Here is a 21,971-nt window from a genome sequence, read left to right as displayed (position 1 = left end):
GTCTTTTACCAAATAGGGGGGGGGGGGGGGATACAGAAGATAGTTCTACCTTGTCACAACACAACTGATTGGCTCAAACGCATTAAGGAAAGAAATTCCACAAATTAACTTAAAAAGGCACACCTGATTAGGTGGCTACTTTAAATTATTTGTGTAGCACTTTGTTGTTTACTACATAATTCCATATGTGTTATTTCATAGTTTTGATGTCTTCACTATTATTCGACAATGTAGAAAATAGTAAAAATAAAGAAAAACCCTGGAATGAGTAGGTGTGTCAATTTTTGACCGGTACTGTGTGTGTGATATTTAACTGACACAGTTCAAAAGTTTGGGGTCACTTAGAAATGTCCTTATTTTTGAAAGAAAAGCACATTTGTCTATTAAAATATCAAATTGATCAGAAAAAGTGTAGACATTGTTAATGTTGTAAATAACTATTGTAGCTGGAAACGGCTGATTTTGTATGGAATATCTACATATGCGTACAGAGGCACATTATCAGCAACCATCACTCCTGTGTTCCAATGGCACGTTGTGTTAGCTAATCCAAGTTTATGACTTTAAAAGGCTAATTGATCATTAGAAAACCCTTTTGCAATTATGTTAGCACAGCTGAAAACTGTTGTCCTGATTAAATAAGCAATCAAACTGGCCTTCTTTAGACTAGTTGAGTATCTGGAGCATCAGCATTTGTGGGTTCGATTACAGGCTCAAAATGGCCAGAAACACAAAACCTTCTGAAAATCGTCAGTCTATTCTTGTTCTGAGAAATGAAGGCCATTCCATGAAGGGAAATTACCAATAAACTGTAGATCTCGTACAACGCTGTGTACTACTCCCTTCACAGTGTCTAGTTTGAGAAACAGATGCCTCACAAGTCCTCAACTGGCAGCTGCATTAAATAGTACCCGCAAAACACCAGTCTCAATGTCAACAGTGAAGAGGCAACCCAGGGATGCTGGCCTTCTAGGCAAAGTTCCTCTGTCCAGTGTCTGTGTTCTTTGCCCATCTTAATCTTTTCTTTTTATTGGCCAGTCTGAGATATGGCTTTTCCTTTGCAACTCTGCCTAGAAGGCCAGTATCCCGGAGTCACGTCTTCACTGTTGACATTGAGACTGGGTACTATTTAATGAAGCTGCCAGTTGAGGACTTGCTTCTTTAAATCAGAACAACCGTTTTCAGCTGTGCTAACCTAATTGACAAAGGGTTTTCTAATGATCAATTAGCCTTTTAAAATGATAAACTTGGACCAGCTAAAACAACGTACCATTGGAACGCAGGAGTGATTGTTGCTAATAGGCCTCTGGACGCCTATGTAGATATTCCTTTTTTTTTTCTTCATTAAAAAAAATGAATAAAATCTGCCGTTTCCAGCTACAATAGTCATTTACAACATTACAATGTCTACACTGCATTTCTGATCAATTTGATGTTATTTTAATGGACCAAAAAAATAGCTTTTCTTTAAAAAACAAGGACATTTCTAAGTGACCCCAAATGTCCTTGCTTGAGAAATTTTTTTCTTTATTTTTTACCATTTTAATTGAAAACACTCACAGGAAGGTACTTTATTATCACCCAGAAATGATTTGATATCGAGATAAAACTGCTGCATTGGACCTTTAAGAGCTCACATAATGACAATGCAATTTCTTGATTGTTGCGTATTAACAATTAGTGACTTGGATTATATCAATATAAATAGAGTTCAGTAACACCTTATTCTTATAAAAAGATTTATTCACATCAGCTTTGTACAACATTGAGACTAACTTTTACTGTAAGCTACACATTGGGATGGTTTATATTTTAGTCATCTAGCAGACACTCTTATCCAGAGAGATTTACAGGAGCAATTAGGGTTAAGTGCCTTGCTCAAGGGCACAGACATTTTTTTCACCTACTCGGCTCAAGGATTCAAACCAGCGACCTTTCGATTACTGGCCCAACGCTCGGCCTCCTGCCACCGATCTGAACTACGTCACATTGAAGACAGCCCTGATGGAAGTCCTTTCTTCAGCAGAGTAGACAGAAAGCTCCCCAAATCTTCATCCTACAAATAACACAAGGTCAACATCATTTGTGTTGAAATAAACATTGGATAAAAGCATGGTGCAATTTGAGTGAAGTAAATCTATAGGTTATGTTTATTTTGATCAAATCATTGACGTTTCGATATTGTTGATATGTAAAAAGGTGTAGATTTGAGAAAGAACATGGCTTGTGGTCGCTACATACTCCTCTAAATAGACTTACTTGACGCCATCGCTAGCTGGTGGTTTTGGTTAACTAGAAGCACGTCACAAGACATGGTGACCGTGACTTGTGCCACACAGTATAGAAACCCACCCATAGGCCCTCCAAGGTTGTGGGCTACACCTTAGTGTGTATAGTGCTACATACTGTAGTTCAGATCGCACCGTAAGCTCACTCCACAGCTTGAAATACCTCCCCTCATCACTGAATTGCTAGCTTTTCAGTGGCGCAAATGGCTAGTATGTTGTCGAATGTTAGTCACGTGCGTTTGTGAGGCAGAGGACCCTAGTTCGATCCGTTGTACGGACAGTGTACCCAGACAGGGAGGAAGCTATACTGCTAAGCAGGCACTGTGGTCCGTCACAATAGCTCACACTCATTTTCAACAGCCGCCCTCCTTACCTGGTAGCTCCAGGAGAGCAGCAGCACCTTGGTGTTGGGCTCTTCAGCTGAGGAGGACACCTTGATCACAATGGACTCCACCATGACGGTCCCATCTGGGAGGTGCTGGATGGTATAACCTTTCAGCACACTATAACAGAGACAGAGAAGAAATAGTCATTAATATTATTATATGAAGGTGTGTTAGTGGATCAGACCTGAGTACTGACTACCTCTTTTTGTGAATACAAATTATATATTTTTTTGCAAAAGACCAAACAAACTATGTGCCTTTTACACCCAAGCTTTGGCCAAATAAGAACTTGAAAACACAATAAAAATGGTAAACTCGGTCTTACTGTACCTCTTGAGGTGTGTGTAGATTCTGCTGAGTGTGTCGGGGTCACTGTGTGGGTCCTGGAGCTGTACTCGGCAGGTGAAGCGGAGCTGGTGCTCGTTGAGGCCCAACTCCTTGAGAGCCTGTTCTGGAGAGACCAGCCGAAGACTCTACACCCAGGGGGAACACAGTAGGGAAAGGGGAGAACACGCGGGGAGAGAGAGAGAGCGGAACACAGGGCAACAAGAGGTCACTCACAAGGCAAGGCCAAAGGCAGAGAAAAAACGACTTGAATTACTAGCATATCTGAATTAGCTAGGCAAGGCCATAGTTAAGTTTTCTATCATAAATATATAAATCAGAGTATCACTACGTTGTATGAATGGCAGTTGGTGGAATTCAGAACTTACATTATCCTTCATGATCAGGGTCCCGTGCATGGTACGAGGCTTTTTCGGGTCAGGTAAGGGGCCTGTGGAGCATAGCAGTCAAACAGTGAATAACACACACATCAACTGGGAGAGTGAGCTAGATCAAGATTGATTAAGATGTACTGAACAATACCTCCAAGGGCCATCTCCCTCTTGAGCAGGTTGAGTGAGATGTCCACTGGGACACTGGGGTTGGTGATCACAGTGGTCGTCTCACCGTTGGCTGGCATGAAGCAGTTGATGGCTGTCATTCACAAAGAAAGACGAATGAGGCATAATACCAGAGCTGTGTTCAGTAGGGAGATTATTTTTTCAAATGGAGTTAAAACGAGGGAAGTTGAACATGCACTTGTCCAATAAAAAGACAGATTTTTGTTTTCTGTTGCATAAGACTTTGCTACACTGTGTTCTACTGAACACTACCCAGTGCTCCTGACAAGATCCTCAAACCTATTTGGCACATAATGCAATTCTACACTGAACAAAAATATTAACGCAACATGTAAAGTGTTGGTCCCATGTTTCATGAGCTGAAATAAAAGATCCCAGAAATGTTCTATACGCACATGTCGTTCCAATTTTGTGCACAAATTAGTTTTACATCCCTGTTAGTGAACATTTCTCCTTTGCCAAGATAATTCATCCACCTGACATGTGTGGCATATCAAGAAGCTGATTAACAGCATGATTATTACACAAGCGCACCTTGTGCTGGGAACAAGAAAAGGCCACTCTAAAATGGGAATTTGTGTCACATAACAAAATGCCACAGATGTTTCAAGTTTTGAGGGAGTGTGCAATTGGTGTGTTGACTGCAGGAATGTCTAACAGAGCTGTTGCCAGAGAATTGTATGTTAATTTCTCTACGATAAGGGGGGAATGGTGCTGAAGAATATTTCTGTCTGTAATAAAGCCCTTTTGTGGGGAATAACTAATTATGATTGGCTGGGCCTGGCTCCCAAGTGGGCGGGCCTATGTCCTCCCAGGCCCACCCATGGCTGCACCCATTGCCCAGCCATGTGAAATAACAACACAATGTCATGGGGTGGCAGATAGCTTAGTAGTTAGAGCATTGGGCCAGTAACCGAAAGGTTGCTACATCGAATCTCCAAGCTGACAAGATAAAAATCTGTCGTTCTGCCCCTGAACAAGGCAGTTCCTAGGCTGCCATTGTAAATAAGAATACTATCTCACAACTCAATGAAACCTTCACTCTTGCGCAGACATTTAGAAACAAAACATGCCAATTTGAAAAATAAGCCACAGGACTTTTTGGAGCGAGAATCAAGACAACTTTCGAGTAGTAAGACATATATAAAAGCAACAGATACCTTTAATAAGAAGGGGCTAGAAGCATCTTATATGGTGAGCTACTGAGTGGCTAGGACAGGCAAGCCCCATGCTATTGTTTCACGATGCATCAGTGAAATGGCAAGAGATGTTTTGAAACAATTACTGCTTCGCATACAAGCCAGTGAATTCTATGCATTACAGCAGACTTGGCGGGCCTGGCATATGTCCGTTATGTTTATGGGGGGTCAATTAAGGAAGACATCCTCTTCTGCAAACCAGGACAACAGGAGAGGGTATTTTTAAAGTACTGGACAGCTTTGTGACATCAAATGGACTTTGGTGGTCAAGATGTGTTGGTATCTGTACTGATGGCGCAAAAGCCATGACAGGGAGACATAGTGGAGTGGTAACACACGTGCAAGCAGTTGCTCCCGATGCCAATTGGGGACATTGCAGCATCCACCGAGAGGCTCTTGTTGCCTAGTGAATTCCTGACAGCCTGAAATAAGTTTTGGACACTACAGTGAAAATGGTTAACTTTGTTAAAGCAAGGCCCCTGAACTCTCGTGTATTTTCTGCACTATGCAATGATATGGGAAGCGACCATGTAGCACTTTTACAACATACAGTAGTGCGCTGGTTATCAAAGGGCGAAGTATTGACACGTTTTTTTTAAATTGACAGACAAGCTTCAAGTTCTTTTTACGGACCATAATTTTCCACTTATCTGACAGCTTGCATGATGATGAGTTTCTCACATGACTGGCCTATCTGGGTGATGTTTTTTCCTCGCCTGAATGACCTAAATCTAGGATTACAGGGACTCTCTGCAACTATATTCAATGTGCGGGACAAAATTGAGGCTATGATTAAGAAGTTGGAGCTCTTCTCTGTCTGCATTAACAAGGACAAAACACAGGTTTTTCCATCATTGTATGATTTTGTGTGCAAATGAACTCGAGCTTACGGACAATGTCAAATGTGACATAGCGAAGCACCCGGGTGAGCAATTACGCAGGTACTTTCCCGAAATAGATGACAAAACCCTGGATTCGTTATCCATTTCATGCCCTGCCTCCAGTCCACTTACCGATATCTGAACAAGAGAGACTCATTGAAATTGCAACAAGCGGTTCTGTGAAAATATTATTTCATCAGAAGCCACTGCCAGATTTCAGGATTGGGCTGCGCTCAGAGTATCCTGCCTCGGCAAATCTCGCTGTTAAGACACAGATTCCCTTTGAAACCACGTACCTATGTGAGAGTTGATTCTCGCCCTCACTAGCATAAACTAAATACAGGCACAGACTGTGTGGAAAATGATTTAAGACAGACTTCTCCAATACAACATTGCAGAGTTATGTGCATCCTTTCAAGCACACCCTTCTCATTAACCCGTGGTGAGTTATTCACAATTTGAGGAACAAATAAAGTTTTATATGTAAGATATTTAAATAAAAGAGCAAAATTATTGATTATTATGATATTATTTGTGCCATGGTCCTTTAAGAGCTCTTTGTCACTTCCCACGAGCCGGGTTGTGACAAAAACACTAATTCTTATGTTTAATAAATGTATCGTATAGTGTGTGTGTGTGACAGGCTTACAATCATGGCAAAAAACATCTGAGAGTGCGCTGACCCTGGTGCTAGAGGGGGTACGCAGCTGGAGGTTGAATGTTTGAAGGGGTACGGGACTATAAAAAGTTAGGGAACCACCGGTACAGTATATATATCCTTCTCTCTGAAGCCCTAATATTCTTGAAGTAAATATTGTTACAAGGACATCCAGGTGTCACTCACTGAACTCCTGCTCGATCTTGTCCTTGAGGAACTCCATCTTCTTGGCCTCTCCGTGCACCAGCAGCATGTTGCGAGGCTCTGCCATGCGGATGAGCTGCATGATGCCCTTAGCGTCGGCATGGGCGCTGAATGACATGTACTCCACCTGCAGCTTCACCTCCAACTGCAGGGGGCAAAGGTCAAGGGTCAGCAGACAAACAACAGGCCGGCTCACATCTCTCAATTTCACTTTATCCATTTGATATCAATTACTGCAGTAAAATCATGATTATACATTTTATTTTTACCTTTATTTAACTAGGCAAGTCAGTTAAGAACAAATTCTTATTTACAATGACGGCCTAGGAACAGCTCTAACCACTCGGCTGCCTTGTTCAGGGGCAGAACGACAGATTTGTACCTTGTCAGCTCAGGGATTCGATCTTGCAACCTTTCGGTTACTAGTCCAACGCTCTAACCACTCAGCTATGCTGCCGCCCCATAAAGTTAAATACAATGAAATACTATCTTGCATTACCGTTTGTCTATTCTCCATCTCCAGTTTCTTTTGACCATTCAGGATCTTGTGTCCGATGGTGCCTTGCACACAATACCCAGGCATGATGATCTGATTAACAGAAAATGAAAAGTAGAATTGATTTTCGCCCAAATTCACACCGCTCCGTAACTAACATATCTCAAATGGGACTTACCATATTCTTCTCGTTGCCAGCCCACTTCTTAAATATCTGTAGAGACTGACCAGCATGCAGCATTCCTGGGGTGGCAAAGACCACCTGAGGGAACACACACATTTCAGTAGTTTTATTTCAACAATGCCATTCATAAAAACTATAAAATCAATAAAGTCGCACACTACACTGAGTGTAGAAAAGATTAGTAACACCTTCCTAATATTGAGTTGCACCCCCTTTTGCCTTTCATAGGGGCATGAACTCTTGTGTCGAAAGTGTTCCACAGAGATGCTGGCCCATGTTGACTCCTACGCTTCCCACAGTTGTGTCAAGTTGGCTGGATGTCCTTTGGGTGGTGGACCATTCTTGACACACGGGAAACTGTTGAACATGAAAAACCCAGCAGCGTTGCAGTTCTTGACACAATCAAACCAGTGCGCCTGGCACCTACTACCATACCCCGTTCAAAGGCACTTAAATCTTTTGTGTTGCCCATTCACCCTCTGAATGGCACACACACAATCCATGTCTCAAGGCTTAAAAATCTTTCTTTAACCTGTCTTCTACACTAATTTAAGTGGATTTAACAGGTGACATCAATAACGGATCATAGCTTTCACCAGGATTCACCTTTTTTTTTAAAATTAGGTTTATCCATTACATTTTTGGGAGATTATTGTATGCTCTGGATTTTTATATAGTTTACTCTCCATTAGTCAGCATCTTCACAAACATTTTTGGGCGTGCGTCAGATGTTTTACTTTTTAGACAACGGGTCTCCAGTGACTATGTAGAATATTCACTGGGGTAAGAAGAATAGAATCTATAATGGACAAATCATTGGACTTGTCTGTATCTAAAGCATATCAATGCCTAAACATTAAACGGTTCCAACTGTAAACAAGGTTTTAGTAGTAGCATGCAAATATGATGGTGATGTTTCTCCACCATTGGTCCAGGGTTGTCTGCGTAGGAGCGATCAAAGGCCTTAATGTGTTTGAACTCAAACATGTTTCTCTGTACAAAGGTTTTTCTGATCTTCTGATTGGTCCAGGTGATGAAGAGTTTGTAGTAGTGATTGGCTTTCTCTGTGAGCCCCGTGGAGAAGTAGATGGGGGCCTTCATGTTCATCCGCTCCCTGTGGAAGGAGAGGAGAGGCTTTTACATCATTCCCTGATTGCTTATCCAGTCATCAAGACACAAAATGAACGTCATCTTAACAAAAGAACACTAGCTAGACTAATGCTAATCGAATTTGGAATAGAAACCTTACCAGAATGTTTCCAATAGAATGCACAGTTCCTGAGCTCTACCCAGGGCAAAGACCGGAATCAGAACCTGAGAGCACAACATTTAATCCATTAGGACACCAGTACTGGAGACACAGAATGAGCTATATGGACAGAAAAAACCTGTGTGGTGGCCCTCACCTTCCCCCCTCTCTCCACTGTCTCGTGTACTTTCTTCAGGAAGTCCCTCTCCCTGCACCTCTTGGAGTCACGGATGGTGGTGGCGTAGGTGGACTCTGAGATGAGGATGTCTGGCCGACACTTATCGATCCACGCAGCCCTATGACAACAAAATCAAAATGGTTTATTATAGAACACATAGGCATTGATCTAAATCATGTTACACGAAACACAAAATAAATCACCACTTACCCTAAATGTCTGTCTGGCGTCATGTTATAGTCACCCTGCAAAAGCAAGTAAGGATAAGTTACTTCAAGGAAATCACATGATTCATGCATTGATCAATAATAAGCCCAGTTCTATTAATAAGGCTAATACTCACAGTGTAGACAACAGACTCAGATCCTACTTTGATCTGCACCATAGCAGCTCCTAGGACGTGGCCTGCATAGTAAGCCTTTATCTCCAGCTCATCATCCACCTAAGAAACCATGACAGAATCAACGCAATACATCATTCCATACACTAATACTACCTCCAAATGTGGTTTCTTGGCCATCATTGAGAAAGTAATGCATTATATGTTATACCCTTAGAGTAGCCTGGTTCCAGGTCTGTTTGTTCTGTCTTGCCAACTGCTATGATCATTGTCATACCAAACAATGACCATGGGAGTTAGCAAGACCACACAAATAGATATGGAACCAGGCTACACTTGGGAGTACTTCTAAGACCTGACTTTATCAATTAAAAAGGTACATATCAGAACTGTATACCTGGACAGTCTGGTGGAGGTTCAAAGGGACTACTTTCTTCATGCAGTCCTTGATCATCTGGGATGTGAAGAAGTTGGTTTCGCCCTTCTTGTCCACAGTGATCTTCCTGAAGTCCTCCAGCAGGATAGGGCAGATGGCCTTGGTGGGGTGGGTCATGTAGATTGGGCCATCGTAGCCCACCATCTCACTCATGTACGGCAGAGCACCACAGTGGTCCAAGTGGAAATGACTAGGAGAGTTAGTGTGAGTAATCAGTTAAAATATAGAAGATAAAATCAATCAAAAGATAGAAAGCGCTTTCTCCCACTCAAGGGCATTCTCTTTGTGTTGAGTCTCTTAAGGTTGTTTCTCTTGCTGAAGAGTAGTACCTAGATATTGCTAAGAGCCATATAAAGACCACAAACCTGATAATTACACAGTCCAAGAATTCTGTCAGGCGTCCTTGTTGTGTTATGTAAGAGAAATCTGGGAATCTTCTCTGAAAAGACAACAATGGCACAATAACGGAACACCAAAGGAACCTAAGGTGTATTTGACTGTCAAATTGAGAACCGTGGATATACTGATATATAACTGCATACTTGTTTGCACCCTGTGGATCTACTTACGTCATCATTGAAGCCCATGTGCATCCCACAGTCAAGCATAATGTTTTTGCCCCCAATAGAGACAAGGATGCAGCTACGGCCAACATCTTGTCCAGCACCTGAGAGGAAACAAGAGGATGAGATACACAAATGAACATCTCATCCATGCTAATTTCACAACATGTCGTTTAGCTGACCTTCAAGATCAGAAGTTCTTCATTTAACGTAAAAGTTATGATCAAAGAGATTACCACCATAGATCTACTCTAAGATATTGTAACGAATATGCATGCGCAACAAAGTCATTATTTCGTGTTTGGGAGAAATGTCTGCCGTGCATGCAGATAAAAATGTGATACTTACCCAGTGGTGTCACTTTTATCTCAGGCATCCTGGCTGGGTATTCAAACTAAATGTGGTCGATAAAGTAGCTAACTTTACTAACGTTAGCTAGTTCAAGTAGCTACTAGCTAGCTGGTTAGTTAGCTAGAAATTAAAACGTAAACGTGCCAACTAGGTGACACTAGCGGCTAAATTGTGGTGGATAAAGCCTCCTCTGTAAAGAAAATGAAAAAATATTTAGCTCGCTGGATAAATGGCTGCCAGAAGCTGTTTTGTTTTTGAACGATGGGATAGCAGCGTGTGTTTTTGCTAGTGCTACTAGTGACTGTTCTAGTGTTTTACAACGCACTTCACGCGCCATTATCGACTCTCTTTGGAACTGCAGTTCTCACGCGCTTCGGACCTGCGCAGACCTGCGCACTGTGGTTTGGTGTATCTGGACAAACAGGGTCTGCAAGGGGTTATCAGAATGCATAATTTTCGTAGAAATGTGTTATTATGATCGGTTATCAAAGATCAGAGGTTAAATAGAACCCAGTCAAGCTTCTAAAATCGCTACTGTTTATTATTGATCATTTTTAGACGTACTTCCGGGTAGCCATGGCTGTAGCATTGGAGGATCTGAAATTCACTTTACAAGAGGTTCTTGACACTTTTAAGTCATGCCTCTCTGAACACAAAGAAGTATTCCTTGAACATTACGTAGCAGGGTGGCGTGGTCTCGTAAAGTAAGTAGTTTAAATGCTACAGTAAGCCTAGATGCTCAGGTTAAATAGTTAGTTAAATAGTACCCGCAAAACACCAGTCTCAACGTCAACAGTGAAGTGGCAACTCCGGGATACTGGCCTTCTAGGCGGAGATGCAAAGAAAAAGCCATATCTCAAGCTGGCCAATAAAAAGAAAATATTAAGATGGGCAAAAGAACACAAACACTATGCAGAGGAACTCTCGCTAGAAGGCCAGCATCCCTGGGTTCTTCACTGTTGATGTTGAGACTGGTGCTTTGCGGGTACTATTTAATGCAGCTGCCAGTTGAGGACTTGTGAGGCGTCTGTTTCTCAAACTAGACACTAATGTACTTGTCCTCTTGCTCAGTTGTGCACCGGGGCCTCCCACTCTTTCTATTCTGGTTAGAGCCAGTTTGCGCTGTTCTGTGACGGGAGTAGTACACAGCGTTGTACAAGATCTTCCGTTTTTTTCGTAATTTCCCTTCATGGAATAGCTTTCATTTCTCAGAACAAGAATAGACTGACGAGTTTCAGAAGAAAGTTCTTTGTTTCTGGCCATTTTGAGCCTGTAATCGAACCCACAAATGCTGATGCTCCAGATACTCAACTAGTCTAAAGAAGGCCAGTTTTATTGCTTCTTTAATCAGTACCACCGTTTTCAGCTGTGTTAACATAATTGCAAAAGGGTTTTCTAATGATCAGTTAGCCTTTTAAAATGATAAACTTGGATTAGCTAGCACAATGTGCCATTGGAACACAGGAGTGATGATTGCTGATAATGGGCTTCTGTATGCCTATGTAGATATTCCATAAAAAAAGTAGCTGTTTCCAGCTTCAATAGTCATTTACAAAATTAACAATGTCTACACTGTATTTCTGATCAATTGGATGTTATTTTAATGGACAAAAAATGTGCTTTTCTTTCAAAAACGATCATTTCTAAGTGACCCCAAACTTTTGAACGGTAGTGTACTGTATGTTTAAAGAGTCCAGAAGCTAATCTGCAATTCAAAACATTTTTCCATGGGGTTTTGTACTGTGTATTTAAATACTGTATTCTCGACATAGCTCATTCTAATATTTCTACTACTCTTGCATTTTAGTTACACTGTTTATACACACCACATATTTATTAATATACATGATTCTTGACATAGCTCACTGTAATATGTCTACTGCTGTACATATCATTCTTCGTATATCTTGTGTAAATTAATCCGTTGTATATACTGTACGTGTAGATTGCATTTGGATTACTGTTGCAATGCTATTTGGGTTGTTAATTCGATTCGTTCTTACATTTCTTCATTTCTTGTTTTTTTGTTTGTTTTTTACTTTTTGTGTGCTTGTTTGACATTTTACAGCATCGCTAGGAGCTAGTAACATAAGCATTTTGCTGCACCTGCTATAACATCTGCTAAACTGTGTACGCGACCAATAAACTTTGATTTGGACACTTCCAGTTTAATTTATACAGTTTTTCACAATGTGTATTCATATATGTCTACTGTATTCTCACGTAGCTAATTTTAATATACTGTATCTACTACTGAACATTGCATTTTTGTTACACTGTCTACTTTAATTTGATTTAGCCTTGGCATTGGGCTAATGTAAATAAATCCTTGAGTCTGGCATAGTTGGCAAGCCGTACTAATCAGTTTATGCACATAATCTAGTTTGGTATCCTTAAAAAAAATCATAATTTATCTCAGTGTAAATGATTCTGGTTGTCTCAAAATAAAGCCATTTAACATAATGGCATATTTGAAGACTTGGGTTGGGTAGGCTTATATAAGAATGCATCATGGTAGTCCAATAAAATGGCTTTTATGTGTCTGATTAAAATGTGTTTATTGTCCTTTATTTCCAGATTCATGAACTGCCTGGGGAGTGTGTTTTCCTTCATCTCCAAGGATGCTGTCAACAAGATCCAAATCCTGGTCAACCATCTGAATGGTGAGAATGGGGCCCACTATGTCACCATCCAGTCTATGGTCAAGTATGAACTGGACAGCCAGCTGGTGGACCTGACCAAGAGAGGCAGTTTCCCAGAGTCCGGCTGCCGCACCCTCCTGAGGCTGCACCGTGCCCTACGCTGGCTGGAGCTATTCCTGGAGAGGCTACGAACCAGCACTGAGGACAGCAATACCTCGGTCATGTGCTCTGAGGCCTATAATGAGTCCCTCGCCCAACACCATGCATGGATCATCCGCAAGGCTGCTGGCACAGCGTTCTGGGCTCTCCCAGGGCGTGCTACGTTCTTTGATGTGATGAATGTAGGTAGCCCAGAGCAGGTGATGGCTGTGCTAGGGGACACCCTGCCTCTCATCTCTGAGGTATACCAAGTGACAGAGGACCTCTATGCCCAGAACAACATACTGGAGTTGCCCTAGTAGGCAGAAAGTACTGTAGTAGTAGCCTAGTGATCCTAGATCTGTTTGTATCTTACCAACTCCAATGGAATTGTTCATAGGAGTTGGTAAGACTGCATGAACCGATCTGTGACCACCAAGCAACTGTAGCTCTAGTGGTCCAATCAGCACATCAATGCTGGCAAGCCATGCTGCTTTGGATCTTTTCTTGGTGACCATTTATGGTGTATAAGGAGGGGATTATTATTGTATATAATTGTACATTATGATATAAGGCAACATTACCCATAGGTTTCTTTCTAAATGTAATTCTATGGCTTCCAGTGCTGTTTTTGTTCAACACACGTTTCTGGCATTACATTTTCTCCTTAATGTACTTTAAGTATGCATCATAGTTCATCTCTAAAAGTAGGTTTTGTATCATTACAAATGCACTAGCAGATTTAAATGTTGTGTGCCTGTCTTGTTAAATCTCAAGATAGACATTTTATTTTTTGAAATATGAACCAGTTATTTTACAGTTTTAAATGTTTTCTGTTGACTATGAATTAAGTTAAACATTATACACTGTGACATGATAGGCCTAAGTTATATTGTTTTTGTTCTATTTCTGCAATGATTTATGTATCTCTATCATTTTGTCGTGATGTTATATAACCTAAGATTGAAGAAGGATATTAGTGTTAAATCTGGTGTAATGTTTCAATTACAGTTCTTGCACAGTGCAAAACATCTCTGTCTGGACTGGAGGCAGTTGTGATAGAAATGGAATGGATACCACTGATGCTGCACACTCCTTGGCTTGCACCAGCGGGCACCCGTTGATGTGCGAGCGTGTGAGGCAAGCAGCATTGCCAAGGTAACGATAGCTGTGTTGATAATTTGAGTGACGCTGCCTGCTGAAAAAGCCTCAACTTCCCGCTAGAGTGTTGACAAACAAAAGCGAGACATATCTATCTGCTAAAATGCAAGGTATGCTGCAGATATGTTTTCTATTATTCTTATCTTGTACTGTTATTCTAGAGGCAAGTATGTCTCCTCTTTGTCACCAACTTGGATCTGACAGCTTAGCTAGCTAACACTAGCTAATTTGCTAGCTATTGTAACTGGTCAACAAGGAAATCAAGTGCAGTAACGTTACATGTTCTCTCACTGGCATGACAATACGATTAGCTAGCTCAGCTTGCAAGTTGGCCAGTGCTCTCAAAAGGGGTGGTCAGTCTTCTGAGCAGCTACTGAGCATGAAGGCTTTTGCTCCAACCCTGATGAGCAGACATATAGTTAGCTAGCTAGCCATGTTTTATTTCACCAGTGATGGTACAAAATTCTACACACCCAGTGGCTTTCTGCAAGAATGCCATCACAGTGACTATGATGAGAAAGAATGTAGAGGAATAACTTCCAATGTATTTTCAGGTCTCTCTTGACTGTCTCCCATCTTTCAGAGTTGAGTCGCATATAAACCATTCTACTCCTGTGGAGAAGAATGCATTTGACCAGGCCAAAGTCCTCGAAAGGGCGTTGTCGACCCAGCTTGAGCCACACTCCAAACGTGGACGCGGCTGCCAGCTTCCACGACACACCAATGATCCCCAAGCCTCCTTCAATGGGCTACAACAGGTCAGATCGCTGCCTCCTTCCCACTATCACAGCCAGCTGAGTGTGGACGAAGTCCCATACTACCTAGATAATGTTCCTGAGCTACCTTCTCTTCCCTTCCCTTGGAACAAATACAAGCCCCTCCCCTCAATTGAGAAGAAGGCGTCAGAGGAGTGTGTCTTTGAGTGGTGTGGAGGAGAAGAAATCCAAGCTCAGTCTGTCCGACAACCAACTGTCCTCAGTGAGGACCCGGGCATCATCCCAGAGCAACCCGGAGATAGGCAACATGTCTGAGGAACTTTGCAAGGCCTGCCCCACCCCAACCCTCTGGACCTCAGTGTGATGGCCACAACCCCAGAGACCGAAAGCCCACCAGTATTCCCCCCTGGCACTCCCGATCCTAGGACTTTACTCCTTGCCATCTGAGCCCCATGTGGGAGGAGGTTTGACCACCACTTCCTACCCACAGACACCCTGCTGCAGAGACCAGATATGGATCCAGATATAAGCATGGTTACAAATAAAAGTTTATTTGTCACGTGCGCGAAATACAACAGGTGTAGACCTAACAGTGAAATGTTTACTTACAGGCTCTAACCAATAGTGCAAAAAAGGTGTTAGGTGAACAGTAGGTAGGTAAAGAAATAAAACAACAGTAAAAAGACAGGCTATATACAGTAGCGAGGCTACATACAGACAACAACGGTTAGTCAGGCGGATTGAGGTAGTATGTACAGTGGGGGAAAAAAGTATTTGATCCCCTGCTGATTTTGTACGTTTGCCCACTGACAAAGAAACGATCAGTCTATAATTTTAATGGTTGGTTTATTTGAACAGTGAGAGACAGAATAACAACAAAAATATCCAGAAAAACGCATGTCAGAAATGTTATAATTTGATTTGCATTTTAATGAGGGAAATAAGTATTTGACCCCCTCTCAATCAGAAAGATTTCTGGCTCCCAGGTGTCTTTTATACAGGTAACGAGCTAAGATTAGGAGCGCACTTTTAAAGGGAGTGCTCCTAACCGCAGCTTGTTACCTGTAAAAAAGACACCTGTCCACAGAAGCAATCAATCAATCAGATTCCAAACTCTCCACCATGGCCAAGACCAAAGAGCTCTCCAAGGATGTCAGGGACAAGATTGTAGACCTACACAAGGCTGGAATGGGCTACAAGACCATCGCCAAGCAGCTTGGTGAGAAGGTGACAACATTTGGTGCGATTATTCGCAAATGGAAGAAACACAAAAGAACTGTCAATATCCCTCGGCCTGGGGCTCCATGCAAGATCTCACCTCGTGGAGTTGCAATGATCATGAGAACGGTGAGGAATCAGCCCAGAACTACAGCCCAGAACTACACGGGAGGATCTTGTCAATGATCTCAAGGCAGCTGGGACCATAGTCACAAGAAAACAATTGGTAACAGACTACGCTGTGAAGGACTGAAATCGTGCAGCGCCCTGCTCAAGAATACATATACATGTCCGTCTGAAGTTTGCCAATGATCATCTGAATGACTCAGAGGACAACTGGTGAAAGTGTTGTGGTCAGATGAGACCAAAATGGAGCTCTTTGACATCAACTCAACTCGCCGTGTTGGGAGGAGGAGGAATGCTGCCTATGACCCCAAGAACACCATCTCCACCATCAAACATGGAGGTGGAAACATTATGCTTTGGGGGTGTTTTTCTGCTAAGGGGACAGGACAACTTCACCGCATCAAAGGGACGATGGACGGGGCCATGTACCGTCAAATCTTGGGTGAGAACCTCCTTCCCTCAGCCAGGGCGTTGAAAATGGGTCGTGGATGGGTATTCCAGCATGACAATGACCCAAAACACACGGCCAAGGCAACAAATGAGTGTCTCAAGAAGAAGCACATTAAGGTCCTGGAGTGGCCTAGCCAGTCTCCAGACCTTAATCCCATAGAAAATCTGTGGAGGGAGCGGAACGTTCGAGTTGCCAAACGTCAGCCCCGAAACCTTAACTGACTTGAAGAAGATCTGCAAAGAGGAGTGGGACAAAATCCCTCCTGAGATGTGTGCAAACCTGGTGGCCAACTATAAGAAACGTCTGACCTCTGTGATTGCCAACAAGGGTTTTGCCACCAAGTACTAAGTCATGTTTTGCAGAGGGGTCAAATACTTATTTCCCTCATTAAAATGCAAATCATTTTATAACATTTTTGACATGTGTTTTTCTGGATTTCTTTGTTTTTATTCTGTCTCTCACTGTTCAAATAAACCTACTATTAATATTATAGACTGATCATTTCTTTGTAAGTGGGCAAACGTACAAAATCAGCAGGGGATCAAATACTTTTTTCCCCCACTGTACATGTAGATATGGTTAAATTGACTATGCATATATGATGAACAGAGAGTAGCAGTAGCGTAAAAGAGGGGTTGGTGGGTGGCGGGACACAATGCAGATAGCCCGGTTAACCAATGTGCGGGAGCACTGGTTGGTCGGCCCAATTGAGGTAGTATGTACATGAATGTATAGTTAAAGTGACTATGCATATATGATAAACTGAGAGTAGTAGCAATGTAAAACGAGGGGTTGGGGGTGGCACACAATGCAAATAGCCCGGGTAGCCATTTGATTACCTGTTCAGGAGTCTTATGGCTTGGGGGTAAAAACTGTTGTGAAGCCTTTTTGTCCTAGACTTGGCACTCTGGTACCGCTTGCCATGTGGTAGTAGACAGAACAGTCTATGACTGGGGTGGCTGGGGTCTTTGACAATTTTTAGGGCCTTCCTCTGACACCGCCTGGTGTAGAGGTCCTGGATGGCAGGCAGCTTAGCCCCAGTGATGTACTGGGCCGTACGCACTACCCTCTATAGTGCCTTGCGGTCAGAGGCCAAGCAATTGCCGTACCAGACAGTGATGCAACCAGTCAGGATGCTCTTGATGTTGCAACTGTAGAACCTTTTGAGGATGTCAGGACCCATACCAAATCTTTTTAGTTTCCTGAGGGGGAATATGCTTTGTAGTGCCCTCTTCACGACTGTCTTGGTGTGTTTGGACCATTCTAGTTTGTTGTTGATGTGGACACCGAGGAACTTGAAGCTCTCAACCTGCTCCACTACAGCCCCGTCGATGAGAATGGGGGCGTGCTCGGTCCTCCTTTTCCTGTAGTCCACAATCATCTCCTTAGTCTTGGTTACGTTGAGGGCCTACCACTGTTGTGTCGTCTGCAAACTTAATGATGGTGCTGGAGTCGTGCCTGGCCATGCAGTCGTGGGTGAACAGGGAGTACAGGAGGGGACTGAGCACGCACCCCTGTGGAGCTCCAGTATTGAGGATCAGCGTGGCAGACGTGTTGCTACCTACCCTCACCACCTGGGGGCGGCCCGTCAGGAAGTCCACGATCCAGTTGCAGAGGGAGGTGTTTAGAACCAGGATCCTTAGCTTAGTGATGAGCTTTGAGGGTACTTTGATGTTGAACGTTGAGCTGTAGTCAATGAGTAGCATTCTCACATAAGTGTTCCTTTTGTCCAGGTGGGAAAGGGCAGTGTAGAGTGCAATAGAGATTGCATCATCTGTGGATCTGTTTGGGAGGTATGCAAATTGGAGTGGGTCTAAGGTTTCTGGGATAATGGTGTTGTGAGCCATTACCAACCTTTCAAAGCACTTCATGGCTACGGACGTGAGTGCTACGGGTCTGTAGTCATTTAGGCAGGTTGCCTTTGTGTTCTTGGGCACAGGCACTATTGTGGTCTGCTTGAAACATGTTGGTATTACAGACTCAATCAGGGACATGTTGAAAATGTCAGTGAAGACACCTGCCAGTTGGTCAGCACATGCCCGGAGCACACATCTTGGTAATCCGTCTGGCCCCGCAGCCTTGTGTATGTTGACCTGTTTAAAGGTCTTACTCACGTCGGCTACGGAGAGCGTGATCACACAGTCGACCGGAACAGCTGATGCTCTCATGCATGCCTCAGTGTTGCTTGCCTCGAAGTGAGCATAGAAGTGATTTAGCTCGTCTGGTAGGCTTGTGTCACTGGGCAGCTCGCAGCTGTGCTTCCCTTTGTAGTCTGTAATAGTTTGCAAGCCCTGCCACATAAGATGAGCGTCGGAGCCGGTGTAGTATGATTCAATCTTAGCCCTGTATTGACGCTTTGCCTGTTTGATGGTTCGTCGCAGGGCATAGCAGGATTTCTTGTAAGCTTCCAGGTTAGAGTCCCGCACCTTGAAGGCGTCAGCTCTACCCTTTAGCTCAGTGTGAATGTTGCCTGTAATCCATGGCTTCTGGTTGGGGTATGTACGTACAGTCACTGTGGGGACGACGTCCTCGATGCACTTATTGATAAAGCCAGTGACTGATGTGGTGTACTCCTCAATGCCATCGGAAGAATCATGGAACATGTTCCGGTCTGTGATAGCAAAACAGTCCTGTAGTTTAGCATCTGCTTCATCTGACCACTTTTTTATAGACCGAGTCACTGGTGCTTCCTGTTTGAATTTTTGCTTGTAAGCAGGAATCAGGAGGATAGAGTTGTGGTAAGATTTACCAAACGGAGGGCGAGGGAGAGCTTTGTACGGGTCTCTGTGTGTGGAGTACAGGTGATCTAGAATTGTTTTCCCTCTGGTTGCACATTTAACATGTTGATAGAAATTTGGTAGAACTGATTTAAGTCCGTGGATGGTTACATCGAGACCGGTGTGGATAGACCCCTCCGCAGAACATTCACGGACCTGAAAATGACTTTGTGGCATCTTGAATAGATCAGTACTGTGCATCTTTCAGGAGGACATGGACTCTGCCTAAGCTCAGATGAAAGACAGAATAACAAACGACAGTGTTTTTATCCGAAAAATATACACTGAGTATACCAAACATTAGGACCACCCCAGAACAGCCTTAATTCGTCAGGGCATAGACTCTACAAGGTGTTCGAAAGCGTTCCACAGGGATACTGGCTTATGTTGACTCCAATGCTTCCCACAGTTTTGAAGTTGGCTGGATGACCTTTGGGTGGTGGGACATTCTTGATACACACAGGAAACTGAGTGTGAAAAACCCAGCAGCATTACACTTCTTGACACAAACCGGTGCGTCTGGCAACTACTACCATACCCCGTTCAAAGGCACTTATATTTTTTGTCTTGCACATGCACGCTCTGAATGGCACACATACATAATTCATGTCTCAAGGCTTACAAATCATTCTTTATCCTCTCCTTCCTTTCATCTAAATTGATTGAAGTTGATTTATCAAGTGACATCAATAAGGGATCATAGCTTTCACCTGGTCAGTCATGGAAAGAGCAGGTGTTCTTTATGTTTTGTATACTAATATATATATATATATATATATATATATATATATATATATATATATATATATATATATATAGATAGATAGATAGATAGATAGATAGATAGATAGATAGTACCAGTCAAAAGTTTGGACACCTACTCATTCCAGGGTTTTTCACTATTTTCTACATTGTAGAATAATAGTGAAGACATCAAAACTATGAAATAACACATATGGAATCATGTAGTAACCAAAAAAGTGTTAAATCAAAATATATTTTATATTTGAGATTCTTCAAAGTAGCCACCCTTTGCTTTGATGACAGCTTTGCACACTCTTGGCATTCTCTCAACCAGCTACATGAAGTAGCGTTTCAATTAACAGGTGTGCCTTGTTAAAAGTGAATTTGTGGAATTCTTTCCTTAATGCGTTTGAGCCAATCTGTTGTGTTGTTACAAGGAAGGGGTCGTACACAGAAGATAGCCCTATTTGGTAAAAGGCCAAGTACATATTATGGCAAGAACAGCTCAAAAAACAAAGAGAAATGACAGTCCATCATTACTTAACATGAAGGTCAGTCAATCTGGAAAAGAAAAAAGTTTCTTCAAGTGCAGTCGTAAAAAACATCAAGCGCTATGATGAAACTGGCTCTCATGAGGACCGCCACAGGAAAGGAAGACCCAGAATTACCTCTGCTGCAGAGGATAAGTTCATTAGAGTTAACAGCCCAAATAAATGCTTCACATAGTTCAAGTAACAGACACATCTCAACATCAACTGTTCAGAGGAGACTGCGTGAATCAGGACTTCATGGTCGATTTTGCTGCAAAGAAACCACTACTGAAGGAAACCAATAATAAGAAGAGACTTGCTTGGGCCAAGAAACACGAGCAATGGACATTAGACCGGTGGAGTCCAAATCTGAGATTTTTGGTTCCAACCACCGTGTCTTTGTGAGACGCAGAGTAGGTGAACGGATGACTTTGTGGCATCTTGGCATCTCCTCCGCATGTGTGGTTCCCACCGTGAAGCAGAGGAGGTGTGGGGTGCTTTGCTGGTGGCACTGTCAGTGATTTATTTAGAATTCAAGGCACACTTAACTAGCATGGCTACCACAGCATTCTGCAGCAATACACCATCCCATCTGGTTTGTGCTTAGTGGGACTATAATTTGTTTTTCAACAGGACAATGACCCAACACACCTCCAGGCTGTGTAAGGGCTATTTGACCAAGGAGAGTGATGGAGTGCTGCATCAGATGACCTGGCCCCCACAATCACCTGACTTCAACCCAATTGAGATGGTTTGTTTATGAATTGGACCGCAGAGTGAAGGAAAAGCAGCCAACAAGTGCTCAGTATGTGGGAATTCCTTCAAGACTGTTGGAAAAGTATTCCAGGTGAAGCTGGTTGAGAGAATGCCAAGTGTGTAAAGCTGTCATCAAGGCAAAGTGTGGCTACTTTGAAGAATATAAAATATATTTTGTTTTACACTTTTTTGGTTACATGATTCCTTGTGTTATTTCAGTTTTAGTGAACACAAATAAAAATAAAAACCTTGAATGAGTAGGTATCCCTAAACTTTTGACTGGTACTTATATAGTATATCTTTTTTTTATTACTAAAATAGTGCTTGTTTCCATTGTTCAACGGCAATTTGTAAAGAACCTTTGGCTCGATCAAGTCTGGCAGGGTGTGTTTTG

At 42.5% G+C, this 21,971-nt stretch overlaps 2 protein-coding genes across 2 annotated transcripts; one reads left to right on the top strand and one right to left on the bottom strand.

The window, feature by feature from the left end:
• Window positions 1-1,722: 1,722 nt before the first annotated feature.
• Window positions 1,723-10,670, bottom strand: ints11 (integrator complex subunit 11). The gene is made up of 17 exons (XM_014146838.3): window positions 10,316-10,670; window positions 9,974-10,071; window positions 9,770-9,843; window positions 9,366-9,594; window positions 8,972-9,070; window positions 8,839-8,873; window positions 8,608-8,746; window positions 8,451-8,515; window positions 8,126-8,315; window positions 7,196-7,279; window positions 7,021-7,110; window positions 6,504-6,666; window positions 3,542-3,652; window positions 3,388-3,449; window positions 3,005-3,147; window positions 2,662-2,791; window positions 1,723-2,056 (listed from the first exon to the last, which is right to left on the bottom strand). Exons 1-17 carry the CDS (start codon window positions 10,341-10,343, stop codon window positions 1,985-1,987), a joined length of 1,812 nt encoding a protein of 603 aa, XP_014002313.1. The 5' UTR covers window positions 10,344-10,670; the 3' UTR covers window positions 1,723-1,984.
• A 37-nt stretch (window positions 10,671-10,707) lies between these two features.
• On the top strand, window positions 10,708-14,085 carry LOC106572558 (ceramide-1-phosphate transfer protein). The gene is made up of 2 exons (XM_014146840.3): window positions 10,708-11,022; window positions 12,896-14,085. The coding sequence occupies exons 1-2, from the start codon at window positions 10,895-10,897 to the stop codon at window positions 13,416-13,418; spliced, it is 651 nt and encodes a 216-aa protein (XP_014002315.1). The 5' UTR covers window positions 10,708-10,894; the 3' UTR covers window positions 13,419-14,085.
• Window positions 14,086-21,971: the final 7,886 nt, after the last annotated feature.

This window comes from Salmo salar, chromosome 15 (genome assembly GCF_965601325.2).
Source record: "Salmo salar chromosome 15, fSalSal1, whole genome shotgun sequence".
NCBI classification, from domain to species: domain Eukaryota; kingdom Metazoa; phylum Chordata; class Actinopteri; order Salmoniformes; family Salmonidae; genus Salmo; species Salmo salar.
The sequence above is the reverse complement of the archived record's forward strand: the minus strand, read 5'-3'. Positions and strand labels throughout refer to the sequence as shown.